Below are 14,528 nucleotides of genomic sequence, written 5' to 3' on the forward strand. Positions count from 1 at the left end.
AAAAGCTATAGAGAAACACACACGATGAGAGGCAAGTTTCGGGGCGTGTGTGAAAATGGAGAAGTGACGCTATTCCATGCGGGGTGCTCAGAGAGGGTCTGACCCGTGGCTTTTGCATATGGCAGCGAGTAGGAAGGGCAAATGCAAAAGCCTGGCGGGGGCCGTGCTGGGCCGGCAGCGGGAGGCCGGGTGGCTGGAAAGGAGCGTGCAGAGGGCAGAGGGGTCTAGGAACGAGGTCAGAGAAGAGACGTAGGTCCCTAGAGCCCTTCCTGGCACCCCTGCGCTCCAGCAGCTCCCCGGGCGGAGCCACATCCAACATGGCGGCCGCCCGGGGCCCACCTGCGGGCGAGCGGAAGTGCGTATCTGCGGGCGCCGGAAGTGACGGGCCCGCTCTTGCCGGGGTCTCGGTTGAGCCGCGGACGCGCCGGCTTCGAGCATCCCTAGCCGGGCAGGTGGGAGGCCCTGGGGTTGCGGCTCCCGAAGCCGCGGCTCGGCCCTGCCAGCGACATGGCCAGCTCCGGAGAGGTACTGTCCGCGCCTCTCTCCGCACTGCTTCTGCCTCGGTGGCCTCGGTCTCCCTGGGTTCTTCCATCCCGACCTGGGTTTCCTTGCATCCTTTCCATCCCAACCCCTACCCCGTCCCGTCCTTCCCATCCGGACCCTGGCCTTGCTCCTGCTCCCCTCCTTCCCGCATCCTGTCCCCCAGACGCCTGCCCTGCTTCGGAAGGCACAAGCTGTCTTTCCCTTCGCTCGTCCATTCCTAATCGGCAGAGTTGCCCCCGCCTCTCCGTCCCCTGCGTGTCCAGGCTCCTCCGAGACCCCTTCCCCAGTGCCCCCGTTCCTTGGCTGGTCCCCTGCAGCCCTGGGACATTCCCCCTCCGTGCCCACGTCCCACTCCATCTTCTATATCTGGATGCTCAGTTTCAGCCCCAGCCCACTTCTCTCTGGAGCCTGCCTGCTGAATGACGTGGGGGGTGGGTGACGGACGAAAAGCCATGTCACCTGGGGTACTTACAGCGTACCCTGGAGTTCTTTCCCAACACTCCACAAATCTGGGTCCGATGGAGAAGCTCGCTGCGTCCCTGTAATGTGGTGAAACGTATTGTCTCTGCAGACAGAGGTGTAGCAGGTACTCTAGACTCTGATAGTGGCTTCCCGTTGATGCTTCCTGCCTATCTGTATGGGCATCTGGGTTGTTATCTGTCATCTTTCAGGACTCAGACCGTTGGGTGCACTTCGCAGATTTAGGAGCTTGCCTGAGTTCTAGGGAGCAGGAGTGAGAGATTCAACTGTCTTCCTCAAAGTGATGGAGCAGGGGTCTGTGGAAATGGCTGGGGGTCGCTGTGCTGACTGCTCCTCTTAATTTGAAGTGATCTTGGCCTAGAAATCACCCCAGTGCCTTCTTGATGGACCAGGAACGGTGTGTGGCCCAACTGCAGATTGATGATAAGATTGAAATGAAAGTTCCAGCTCCAGAGGCGGAGTTCTGGGGTAGCATGGCTGTGTGAGCAGATTCCAGTTAGTTGTGTGTGCTTGGGGTCAGGGAATAAAGGGAGTCCTGGTACCTTGATCTTACAGAGTTCCAGCTCAAAGGCCCCTCTATTTTTTTTTTTTTTTGGAGATGGGGTCTCACTATTCCCCAGGCTGGAGTGCAATGGCTGGATCTTAGCTCACTGCAACCTCTGCCTCATGAGTTCAAACGATTCTCCTGGCTCCGCCTCCCAAGTAGCTGGGATTACAGGAGCCAACCACCACTCCCAGCTAATTATATATATATATATATATATATATTTTTTTTTTTTTTTTTTTTTTTTTTTTTTTTTTTTGAGACAGAGTCTTGCACTGTTGCCTGGGCTGGAGTGCATGGCGCAATCTTGGCTGACTGCAATCTCCACCTCCCGGGTTCAAGCGATTCTCCTGCCTCAGCCTCCTGAGTAGCTGGTGGTGCCCGCTACCATGCCTGGCTAATTTTTTTGTATCTTTAGTAGAGATGGGGTTTCACTCTGTTGGCCAGGCTGGTCTCCAACTCCTGACCTCATGATCCACCTGCCTCAGCCTCCCAAAGTGCTAGGACTGCGGGCATGAGCCATTGCACCCTGCCAATGTTTTGTATTTTTAGCAGAGATGGGCTTTCACCATGTTGGCCAGGCTGGTCTTGAACTCCTGACCTCCGGTGATCTGCCTGCCTTGGCCTTCCAAAGTGCTGGGATTACAGGTGTGAGCTACTGCGCCCCAGCCAGGCTCTGCTTTTTTTTTTTTTTTAATAGCACTTCACATGGTTCAGTACTTATTTTTCTCAGTTACTAAAAATGCTCCTAGCAGGGCATGGTGGCTCACTCCTGTAATCCCAGCACTTTGGGAGGCCAAGGTAGACTGATTGCTTGAGTCCAGGAATTTGAGACCAGTGTGGGCAACATGGAAACCCTGTCTCTACAAAAAAATACGAAAATTAACTGAGGGTGGTGGCTCACGCCTGTAATCCCAGCACTTTGGGAGGCTGAGGCAGGTGGATCACGAGGTCAGGAGATTAAGACCATCCTGGCGAACATGGTAAAACCTCATCTCTACTAAAAAATCAAAAAATTAAAACAAGAAATTAGCTGGGCGTGGTGGCAGACATGTGTAGTCCCAGCTACTCAGGAGGCTGAGGCAGGAGAATTGCTTGAACCTGGGAGGCAGAGGTTGCAGTGAGCCTAGATCGTGCCACTGCACTCCAGCATAGCAACAGAGCAAGACTCTGTCTCAAAACAAAACAAGATCCCATTTCTACAAAAATTACAAAGTTAGCCTGGTGTGGGGCCCTGCACCTGTAGTCCCATCTACTTGGGAGGCTGAGGCAGGACGATCACTTGAGCCCAGTAGACCGTGGCTGCAATGAGCTATGATCTTACTGCATTCCTGCTTGGAAGATCGAGTGAAACCCTGTCTCAAACAAAAAAATTAAATAAAAAATGCTCCCTGTTCTGAAGGCATTCCTGGAGTAGTGGGGAAACCATTACAGTTTGTCCGATGAGGCTGGGAGTGGAGACCTGGTCAGCTGTGGGAGGCGGTGAGTTAAGTGTGCCTGGAGAGTACTGTGAGGGCTTCCCTGAGGAAGGAGCTTTTGAGCTGAAGTATGAGTGTCGCAGTTTCCCTTGCTGGGTGGCATGTCTGGTCAAGGGGACAGCTTGTGCCTAGGCTGGTGGTATCAGTGCTGTGTCTCGGGGACAGCCCAGGAAATGCCAGGTAGATAAGCAAAGTCCTAAGAAGAGGGGCAGTGGAGAAATAGTAAAGACCTTAAGAAATGGCTGGCGCGGTGGCTCCCGCCTGCAATCCCAGCACTTTGGGAGGCTGAGGCGGACGGATCACCTGAGGTCGGGAGTTTGAGACCACCCTGACCAACATGGAGAAACCCCGTCTCTACTAAAAATACAAAATTAGCCAGGCGTGGTGGTGCATGCCTGTAGTCCCAGCTACTCGGGAGGAGAATTGCTTGAACCCGGGAGGTGGAGGTTGCAGTGAGCTGAGATTGTGCCATTGCACTCCAGCCTGGGCAACAAGAGCGAAACTCTGGCTCAAAAAGAAAAAAAAAAGAACTTAACATTGTTTATCCCTTCAGATCATGCCTGTGATTGAACACTTTTAAAATTTCTTGTTATGTTGCTCAGGCTGGTCTCCAACTCCTGGGCTCAAGCGATCCTCCCACTTTGGCCTTCCAAAGTGTTGGGGTTACAGGCGTGAGCCACCACACCCAGTCAGTTTTGTTTTGTTTTGTTTGAGACTGTGTCTTGCTCTGTCGCCCAGGCTGGAGTGCAATGGCATGATCTCACTGCAGCCTCCGTCTCCTGGGTTCAAGTGAGTCTCCTCCCTCAGCCTCCGGAGTAGCCCGCCACCACACCTGGCTAATTTTTGTATTTTTAGTAGAGACAAGGTTTCCCCATGTTGACCAGGCTGGTCTCAAACTCCTGACCTCAGGTGATCTGCCTGCCTCAGCCTCCCAAAGTGCTGGGATTACAGGCGTGAGCCACTGCGCCCGGCCAACGCTATTTTATAATGTAAAACTTCACCCATTTGTAGAAGAATGAACTTACTTCTACACACCATTGTCTGCCCTCCTCTCCCCTCTCACTCTTCCCCACCTCTCGTGTCCACCTTGGATTAGTTAAAGCACATCCCAGACTTTTTTTTTTTGAGATGGAGTCTTGCATTGTCACCTGGGCTGGAGTGCAATGGTGTGATCTCGGCTCCCTGCAACCTCCGCCTCTCGGGTTCATGTGATTCTCCTGCCTCAGCCTCCCGAGTAGCTGGGACTACAGGCGCGTGCCACCATGCCCAGCTAATTTTTGTATTTTTTGTAGAGACGGGGTTTCACCATGTTGGCCAGGGTGGTCTCGATCTCTTGACCTTGTGATCCACCCGCCTTGGCCTCCCAAAGTGCTGGGATTACAGGCGTGAGCCACTGTGCCCAGCATTTTGCTTAACTTTTGAGAAAACTAGGCTGGGTACACATCACCTGAGCTCAGGAGTTGGAGACCAGCCTGGGCAACATGGCAAAACCTCGTCTCTACAAAAAAGGCTTTTAAAAAAACTGAAATGTTACATATTCTGAAAAGTACATAAAACACAGAGTTTAGCGAATAACTAAACTCTTTAAACCACGTTCAAGTTGTAATTATAGCTGATGGTTCCTAGTGTGCCTGGTAAGCACGTTCCAGGGCCTGCTACTCACCCCTGAATTGGAATTTCAGGAGACCTCAGGATTGAAGTGCCTGGTCGGAACTTGTCTGGAAGCCCCCACTGCCCTTTCCTGGTGGTGGAGGGAAGGGAGGCTCTGGACTTAGCAGCTCAGGCCCTGTGGCAGGCATTGCTTGCCCTCTGACCTCTGGCCAGTTACCTAGATTTTTTTTTTTTTTTTTTTGAAATGGAATTTTGCTCTTGTCGTCCAGGCTGGAGCATAATGGTGTGATCTCGACTCACTGCAACCTCTGCCTTCCGGGTTCTCCTGCCTCAGCCTCCCGAGTAGCTGGGATTACAGGCATGCATCATCATGCCTAGCTAATTTTGTATTTTTAATAGAGATGCAGTTTCTCTGTGTTGGTCAGGCTGGTCTTGGAACTCCTGACTTCAGGAGATCTGCCTGCCTTGGCCTCCCAAGGTGCTGGGATTACAGGCGTGAGCCACCGCACCTGGCCTTTAGGTTTTTTTTTGGAGACAAAGTCTTCCTGTGTGTCCCAGGCTGGAGTGCAGTGGCTCCATCACGGCTCACTGCAGCCTCCACTTCCTGGGCTCAGGTGATCCTCTCACCTTGGCCTCCTGAGTAGCTGGGACTGACTACAGGTGCACGCCACCATGCCCAACTAGTTTTTTGTATTTTTTGTAGAGACGGGGTTTCACCACCTTGCCCAGGCTGCAACCTGTTTTTTTTTTTGAGACAGAGTCTCGCTCTGTCGCCCAGGCTGGAGTGCAGTGGTGTGATCTCGGCTCACGGCAGCCTTCACCTCCCCGGTTCAAGCAGTTCTCCCTGCCTCAGCCTCCCTAGTAGATGGGATTACAGGTGCGTGCCACCAGGCCCACCTAATTTTTGTATTTTTAGCAGAGATGGGGTTTCACCATGTTGACCAGGCTGGTCTCGAACTCCTGACAAGTGATCTGCCAGCCTCAGCCTCCCGAAGTGTTGGGATTACAGGCATGAGCCACCGTGCCCATCCTGCACTCTGGTTTTTGTCTCCTCTCCAGAGCTTGCCACCTTTTTGGGTGTAGGGTGCTTTAACAGAGTTGTCTCAGAAAGCCTGAGTCCAGGGAAATGACTCAACTTGCACGCCCAGCAGCCGCCTCCCGGGATCCTCTGGCTGGAGATGCAGGGTGGGGGTGGGGGCCCATTCCAGCTGCTTCTTGGGCCAGCTTTTCCTCCTGTCTAGGCATCACCTCCCCAGGTGGCCCACAATTGCATTAGGGGTCTGGCCTGAGATGAAACTTCTCTTTTATTTGGGGTACAACATGTGGAAAAGATGATCTGGTGGAATTTGCTGGGGCTGAATGGAGAGAGCTGAACCTTCATTCCTGGCATGCTGTCTCTCCCTTTTAGAGGCTGGGCGCGGTGGCTCACGCCTGTAATCCCAGCACTTTGGGAGGCCGAGGCAGGTGGATCACGAGGTCAAGAGATCGAGACCATCCTGGTCAACATGGTGAAACCCCGTCTCTACTAAAAATACAAAAAATTAGCTGGGCATGGTGGCGCATGCCTATAATCCCAGCTACTCAGGAGGCTGAGGCAGGAAGAATTGCCCTGAACCCAGGAGGCGGAGGTTGTGGTGAGCCGAGATCGCGCCATTGCACTCCAGCCTGGGTAACAAGAGCAAAACTCCGTCTCAAAAAAAAAAAAAGAAATTACTGTGATTTCTATGTTTTTTTTTAAAGATGGGTTTCACCATGATGGCCAGGCTGGTCTTGAACTCCTGACTTCAGGTGATCCACCCACCTCTGCCTCCCAAAGCGCTAGGATTACAGGCATGAGCCACCACACCCGGCCAATTTCTATGTAGTTTTAAGAAAAATTCAGGCTCATGCCTGTAATGCCTACACTTTGGGAGGCCAAGGCGGGCCTGAGGTCAGGAGTTCAAGACCAGGCTGACCAACATGGAGAAACTCCAAATTAGCCGGGTGTGGTGGCACATGCTTCTAATCCCAGCTACTCGGGAGGCTGAGGTGGGAGAATCACTGAAACCAGGAGGCGGAGGTTGCAGTGAGCCAAGATTGTGCTATTACACTCCAACCTGCGCAACAAGAGCAAAACTCGGTCTAAAAAAAAAAAAACAATTCAATGTATTAGTGTAACTGTGGAATCTGTATGATGATGGAGTTTTTTTTGAGACGGAGTCTTGCTCTGTCATCCAGGCTGGAGTGCAGTGGTGCAATCTCAGCTCATTGCAACCTCCGCCTCCCGGGTTCAAGAGATTCTCACCTTAGCCTCCCGAGTAGGTGGGATTGGATTACAGGTGCCTGCCACCATGCTCAGATAAGTTTTGTATTTTTGGTAGAGACGGGATTTCCCCATGTTGCCCAGGCTGGTCTCGAACTCCTGACCCCAGTTGATCCGCACACCTCGGCCTCTGAAAGTGCTGGGATTACAGGCATGAGCACAGCATTTTTGTGCTCGGCCCAGTGCTGGAGTTTTTAATAGTGTTTTGCTCTAAGTTCTCACTCTTACCACGTGAGCTCTGCCATGGCATTCTTTCATAAGTTTGCAAGTTGGGAATTGGGAGGGGTACAGTTCAGTTTTTGATAAGGATTGTCCCTGGTTCTGATAAGGATTGTCTCTGGTTCTGATGAAGACTGTCTCTGGTTCTGATGAAGACTGTCTCTGGTTCTGATAAAGATTGTGTCTGGTTCTGATAAAGGTTGTCTGTGGTTCTGATAAAGGTTGTTTCTGGTTCTGATAAAGATTGTCTCTGGTTCTGATAAAGGTCACCCTGATTTGGGAGCCTATCATTTGAGGATGGACCCCACAGGTCTGGGGTGCGTTCCAGGAATCTGATTTTTATTTAATTTTTCTTTTTTTTTTTTTTTTTTTGGAGACAAGGTCTCTCTCTGTCATCCAGGCTGGAGTGCAGTGGCAAGAACCTAGCTGACTGCATCCTCAGCCTCTTAAGCTGAATCGATCTTCTCACCTCAGCCTCTTGAGGAGTTGGGACTACAAGCACATGCCACTGTGTCCCGATAATTTTTTTTCTGAGATGGAGTCTCGCTCTTGTTGCCCTGGTGTGATCTCAGCTTACTGCAACCTCCGCCTCCTGGGTTCAAGTGATTCTTTTGCCTCAGCCTCCCGAGTAGCTGGGATTACAGGCACTCACCACCACGCCCGGCTAATTTTTGTATTTTTAGTAGAGACAGGGTTTCACCATTATGGCCAGGATGGTCTCAATCTCTTGCCTTTGTGATCTGCTCTCCTTGGCCTCCCAGAGTGCTGGGATTACAGGTGTGAGTCATCATGCCCAGCCTTGTCCTGGTAATTTGTAAAATATTTTTTGGTTTATTTGATTATTATTATTATTATTATTTATTTATTTTTTTTTGAGATGGAGTTTTGCTCTTGTTACCTAGGCTGGAGTGCAATGGCACGATCTCGGCTCACCGCAACCTCCACCTCCTGGGTTCAGGCAATTCTCCTGCCTCAGCCTCCCGAGTAACTGGGATTACAGGCACGCACCACCATGCCCAGCTAATTTTTTTTTTGTATTTTTAGTAGAGACGGGGTTTCACCATGTTGACCAGGATGGTCTCGATCTCTTGACCTCGTGATCCACCCGCCTCGGCCTCCCAAAGTGCTGGGATTACAGGCGTGAGCCACCGCGCCCGGCCCTATTTGATTATTATTTTTAAGACAAGGTCTTGCTGTGTTGTTTCAACTATCTTGAACTCCTGGGCTCAAGTGATCCTCCCCCACTTAGTCTCCCAAAGTGCTGAGATTGCAGATTTGAGCCACTGCACCCAGCTCCTAATTTTTTTATTTGTAATTTTTGTAGAGAGGGGGTGTTGCTGTGTTCCCCAGGCTGGTCTTAAATTCCTGGGCTTAATCGGTCTTCCTGCCTTGGCTACCCCAAAGTGCTGGGATTACAGGTGTGAGCCACCACGCCCAGCTGGAATCTGAATTTTTTTTTTTTGAGGCGGAGTCTTGCTTTGTCGCCCAGGCTGGAGTGCAGTGGCGTGATCTCGGCTCATTGCAACCTCCACCTCCTGGGTTCAAACAATTCTTCTGCCTCAGCCTCTGAGGAGCTGGGACTACAGGCGAGTGCCACCATGCCTGGCTAATTTCTTTGTGTATTTTTAGTAGAGACCAGGTTTCACCGTGTTAGCCAGGATGGTCTTGGTCTCCTGACCTCATGATCCGCCCTCCTTGGCTTCCCAAAGTGCTGGGATTACAGGCATGAGCCACCTCGCCGGGCCAGAATCTGATTTTTTTTTTTTTGTTGTTAGACGGAGTTTCGCTCTTGTTACCCAGGCTGGAGTGCAATGGCGCGATCTCGGCTCACCGCCACCTCCGCCTCCTGGGTTCAAGCAATTCTCCTGCCTCAGCCTCCTGAGTAGCTGGGATTACAGGCACGCGCCACTATGCCCAGCTAATTTTTTTGTATTTTTAGTAGAGACGGAGTTTCACCATGTTGACCAGGATGGTCTCGATCTCTTGACCTCGTGATCCACCCGCCTCGGCCTCCCAAAGTGCTGGGATTACAGGCGTGCGCCACCGCGCCCGACAGGAATCTGATTTTTAAGAGGTGCCAGGGTGATCCCTGTGACTGGGCTCTGGGAAATATTGCGTCCAGGGAATGTCAGTTACAGTCGGAAACACCAGACCCAGAATCCAAGGACACAGTGCAGCAGTGGACTTGGGTCTGAGAACCACCTTCTGCCCTTGTGACCGGGGAGGCTGGGGGCGGGGACTAATGGCGACTAATGTGTGCCGCGGCCTCTTCCCGAAGGAGGGAAGGTGGAAGTAAGTTTCGAACCTCTGACCCTCATGACAAATATAATCTCCTTAGGGGCCACGTCCTTTGGTGTCTGTGTGGGTTTCTCTTTGGGAGGATGGAGGGCACTTCTTTGTTCCCAGGGAAGAACAAGTGGGAGACATTCCAGGACACCTCTAGGGCCTGGTGAGGGCCAACAGGATGGGAAGCCTGTCAGGAGAGGGTGAAAGGAGTGTCAGAGTTCCCAGGAAACCTCTGACACATGCATGGGGTGTGCAGACAGGCTCTTTCTCCACGGGCTTCATGGTTGCCATGGCAGCAGCCAGGCTTTCCAAAACTCAGAGCTTCCATCCAGGCAAATATGTACAGGAAGCAGGAGCAGGCTGGAGCCAGAGGGTCATGTAGACACAGTCCCCGAAACAGGCATAGAGATGATTCCAAGCAGTCTCTCCTGGGCGTGATCTTTACAAAGAGCAGCCACTCTGAGCTGCTCCCCTTGGTAAAGCCTTCTGCCTGCCTTTTCCATGAGACAGAGTCTCACCCTGTCACCAGGCTGGAGTGCGGTGGTGCAATCTCAGCTCACTGCAACCTCCACCTCCTGGGTTCAAGTGATTCTCCTGCCTCAGCCTCCCAAGTGGCTGGGATTACTGGCACCCACCACCACACCTGGCTAATTTTTGTATTTTTAGTAGAGATGGGGTTTCACTATGTTGGTCAGGCTGGTCTTGATCTCCTGACCTCGTGATCTGCCTGCCTCAGCCTCCCAGAGTGCTGGGATTACTGGCATGAGCCACCGAGCCGGGCCCCTTTGCCCTTAGTGTCTCATTACATCTATCTCCTCTCCCTCTTCGTCATACAAACCAAAAAGGCTTCAGGCATTTGGACTTAAGACCCACGTTAGGGAAGAACACCTTGTAACTTGCCAGATACCTACAGCAATGCAAAATGAAATGTGCAGGCGGCCGGGCGCGGTGGCTCACGCCTGTAATCCCAGCACTTTGGGAGGCCAAGGAGGGTGGATCATGAGGTCAAGAGATTGAGACCATCCTGGTCAACATGGTGAAACTCTGTCTCTACTAAAAATACAAAAAATTAGCTGGGCATGGTGGTGCGCGCCTGTAATCCCAGCTACTCAGGAGGCTGAGGCAGGAGAATTGCCTGAACCCAGGAGGCGGAGGTTGCGGTGAGCCAAGATCGCGCCATTGCACTCCAGCCTGGGTAACAAGAGCGAAACTCCGTCTCAAAAAAAAAAAAAGAAATGTGCAGGCTGGGTGCGGGGCTCACGCCTGTAATGCCAGTGTTTTGGTGGGCAGATCACTTGAGGCCAGGAGTTCGAGACAGCCTGACCAACATGGTGAAACCCGGTCTCTACTAAAAACACAAAAATGAGCTGGGTGTGGTGGCACATGCCTTTAATCCCAGCTACACAGGAGGCTGAAGCACAAGAATCTCTTGAACCTGGGAGGTGGGGTGGAGGTTGCAGTGAACCAAGATTGCATCACTGCACTCCAGCCTGGGCAACAGAGCGAGACTCTGGGTCAAAAAAAAAAAAAAAAAAAAAAAGCTGGGTGCAGTGGCTCACACCTGTAATCCCAGCACTTTGGGAGACTGAGGCCAGAGGATTGCTGGAGTCCAGGAGTTCAAGACCAACATGGGCAGCATAGCAAGATCCTGTCTCTATTATAACAAAACACTTTGAGAGGCCAAGGCAGGAGGATCACTTGTCCAGGAATTTGAGATCAGCCTGGGCAGCATAGGGAAACCCCGTCTCTACAAAAAAAACAAATTAACTGGATGAGGTGTCATGCACCTGTAGTCCCAGCTACTCAAGAGGCTGAGGTGGGAGGATCTCTTCAGCCTGGGAGTTTGAGGCTGCAGTGAGCCATGATTGTGCCACTGCACTCCAGCCTGGGAGGCAGAGTGAGAGACCCTGTCTCAACAACCACAACCACGAGGCCTGGGGCAGTTGCTCATGCCTGCAATCCCACCACTTTGGGAGGCTGAGGCGGGTGGATCATGAGGTCAGATTGAGACCATCCTGGCTAACATAGTGAAACCCCGTCTCTCCTAAAAATACAAAAAAATTAGCTGGGTGTGGTAGCACATGCCTGTATTCCCAGCTACTCAGGAGGCTGAGGCAGGAGAATCGCTTGAACCCGGGGGGCGGAGGTTGCAGTGAGCTGAGATTGCACCACTGCACGCCAGCATGGGTGACAGAGCAAGACTCCATCTCAAAAAAAAAAAAAAAGGCCAGACTGGCACGGTGGCTCACACCTGTAATCTCAGCACTTTGGGAGGCTGGGACGGGTGAATCACAAGGTCAGGAGTTCAAGATCGTCTGGCCAATATGGTGAAACCCCATCACCACTAAAAATACAAAAAATTAGCTGGGCATGGTGGTGCATGCCTGTAGTCCCAGCTACTTGGGAGGCCGAGGCAGAAGAATCACTTGAACTCGGAGGTGGAGGTTGCAGTGAGCTGAGATCATGCCACTGCACTCCAGCCTGGGTGACAGAGCGAGACTCCGTCTCAAAAAAAAAAAAAAATCAACCACCACCACAACAGAAACCAACACATTGGCTGGGCATAGTGGCTTGTGCCTGTAGCGTCAGCTACTTGGAAAGTTGAGGTAGGAGGATGGCTTGAACCCAGGAGTTGGAGGCTGCAGTGAGCTATGATCGCGCCACTGCAGTCCGGCCCATGCAACAGAGCAAGACCTTGTCTCTAAAAAAATAAAAATAAATGATAAAAAACTTTATTAGTGTAGTAGGTGCTGTTTGTTCTTTATAAGGACTTGTATAGTTTCATTATCTATTTATTTATTTATTTGAGATGGAGTTTTGCTCTGTCACCCAGGCTGGAGTACAGTGGCATGATCTCGGCTCACTGCAACCTCCACCTCTGCGTTCAAGTGATTCTTCTGCCTTGGCCTCCCGAGTAGCTGGGACAACAGGCACCCACCACCACGACTGCCTAACTTTATGTATTTTTAGTAAAGATGGGGTTTCAGTGTGTTGGCCAGGCTGGTTTCAATATCTTGACCTCTGGCGTGATTCACCAGCCTCAGCTTCCGAAAGTGCTGGGATTATAGGCCTGAGCTACCGCGTCCGGCCAGTTCCATTATCAATGGTGGCTTCTCTGTTTTTTTTTTTTTCCCTTTTTTTTTTAAGATGGGGTTTCACCATGTTGGTCAGGCTGGTCTTGAACTCCCGAGCTCAAGTGATCCGCCCACCTTGGCCTCCAAAGTGCTTGGATTACAGGCGTGAGCCACCACGGCCGGCCGATTTCTCTGGTTTTACTTACCCTAATGACAGTGGTAAAATGAGCATCCGTCATCAGCATGATTCCAAAGACTTTATGTGTGATAACTCATTTAGCCGGCACAGCACCCAGTGAGGTGAAGACACTCTTGATGTACTCAGAAAGTTTCTTGATAGAATTTCCCTACCCAAGGGTTTGCAAGAACATAGCTTGACGTTTGGGACAGAGGGGTGGATAGTAGCTTTCCCCAGTGGAGAACCTTGGTGAGTGGTTCTGTCACTGAGTCTAACCTCATGCCAGATTTGACTGGAGGCCTTTAGCAGGAAAAGTCTCTTTTAAACACATAATGATGGCCGGGCACGATGGTTCACGCCTGTAATCCCAACACTTTGGGAGGCCAAGGCAGGTGGATCACCTGAGGTCAGGAGGAGTTCAAGACCAGCCTGACAAACATGGTGAAACCCCGTCTCTACTAAGAATACAAAAATTAGTCGGATGTGGTGGCAGGCACCTGTAATCCCAGCTACTCCGGGGGCTGAGGCAGAATTGCTTGAATCTGAGAAGCAGAGGTTGCGGTGAGTCAAGATTGTGCCATTGCACTCCAGCCTGGACAACAACAGCAAAACTCTGTCTCAAAAACAAAACAAAACAAAACAAAAAAACCCCACATAATCTTTTCTTCCAATCTTCGATTTTTGAAGAGAGATCATGGCTTACAGCTCTAAAAGGTGGTTTTGAAGGATTTCATGAATTCTTTGCTGTGTGGTTGAGTTTTCTTTTTTTTTTTTTTTTGAGACAGAGTCTCGTTCCATCGCCAGGTCCCAGGCTAGAGTGCAGTGGTGCGATCTCAGCTTGCTGCAACCTCCGCCTCCCGGGTTCAAGCAATTCTCCTGCCTCAGCCTCCTGAGTAGCTGGGACTACAGGGGTGCGCCACTACGCCCAGCTAATTTTTGTATTTTTAGTAGAGATGGGGTTTCACCATGTTGGCCAGGATGGGTCTCGATCTCTTGACGTCGTGATCCGCCCGCCTCGGCCTCCCAAAGTGCTGGGCTTACAGGCCTGAGCCACCGCGCCCGGCCAAGATTTTTAGTAAAAGCACCTTCTTTCCCAGGGATAAGGGCTTCTCTTTGCTTCTCTCCTTAGCTGCAGGCTAGGCTGGCAGCCATCCTTGGGGATCCTGTGGGAATTTGGTGTCTCCCTTATTTTCAGGACATATCCAATGATGATGATGACATGCACCTTGCAGCAGCTGGGATGGCGGATGGGGTCCACCTCCTGGGGTTCTCCGATGAGATCCTCCTTCACATCCTGAGCCACGTCCCCAGCACAGACCTGATTCTGAACGTCCGGCAGACTTGCCGGAAGCTCGCAGCCCTGTGCCTTGACAAAAGCCTCATCCACACCGTGCTGCTGCAAAAGGACTATCAGGTGAGCAGGGGTGGGGGCAGGAGATCAGAAACCACCTAGACTGGCTGGGCAGTGGCTCACGCCTGTCATCCCAGCGCTTTGAGAGGCCAAGGCGGGCAGATCACGAGGTCAAGAGATTGAGACCAGCCTGGCCAACATGGTGAAACCCCGTCTCTACTAAAAATACAAAAAATTAGCCAGATGTGGTGGTGTGAGCCTGTAGTCCCAGCTACTTGGGAGGCTGAGGCAAGAGAATTGCTTGAACCTGGAAAATGTAAGTTGCAATGAGCCAGGATCAGCGATACAGCAAGACTCCGTCTCAAAAAAAAAGAAAAAAGAAACAACCTAGACCTCGGCCTTTGAGGACTGGGCATAGCCCGGCAGTGGAACCCTATGTGCTGATGGAAAGCCGGCAGGCGC

The 14,528-nt window shown here is 51.5% G+C and overlaps 1 protein-coding gene across 1 annotated transcript in view; it reads left to right on the forward strand.

The window, feature by feature from the left end:
* Positions 1–374: 374 nt before the first annotated feature.
* FBXL18 (F-box and leucine rich repeat protein 18) overlaps positions 375–14,528 on the forward strand; it is a 37,190-nt gene continuing 23,036 nt past the window's right edge. Inside the window, exons 1-2 of the mRNA XM_012455576.2 lie at positions 375–525; positions 13,911–14,129. Coding sequence (XP_012310999.1) covers positions 508–525; positions 13,911–14,129 — 237 coding nt within the window. The 5' untranslated portion in view covers positions 375–507. The remainder of the gene's footprint in view (positions 526–13,910; positions 14,130–14,528) is intronic.

This window comes from Aotus nancymaae, unplaced genomic scaffold (genome assembly GCF_030222135.1).
Source record: "Aotus nancymaae isolate 86718 unplaced genomic scaffold, 86718_ANA_hifiasm-v0.15.2.pri h1tg000015l_0, whole genome shotgun sequence".
Lineage (NCBI taxonomy): Eukaryota > Metazoa > Chordata > Mammalia > Primates > Aotidae > Aotus > Aotus nancymaae.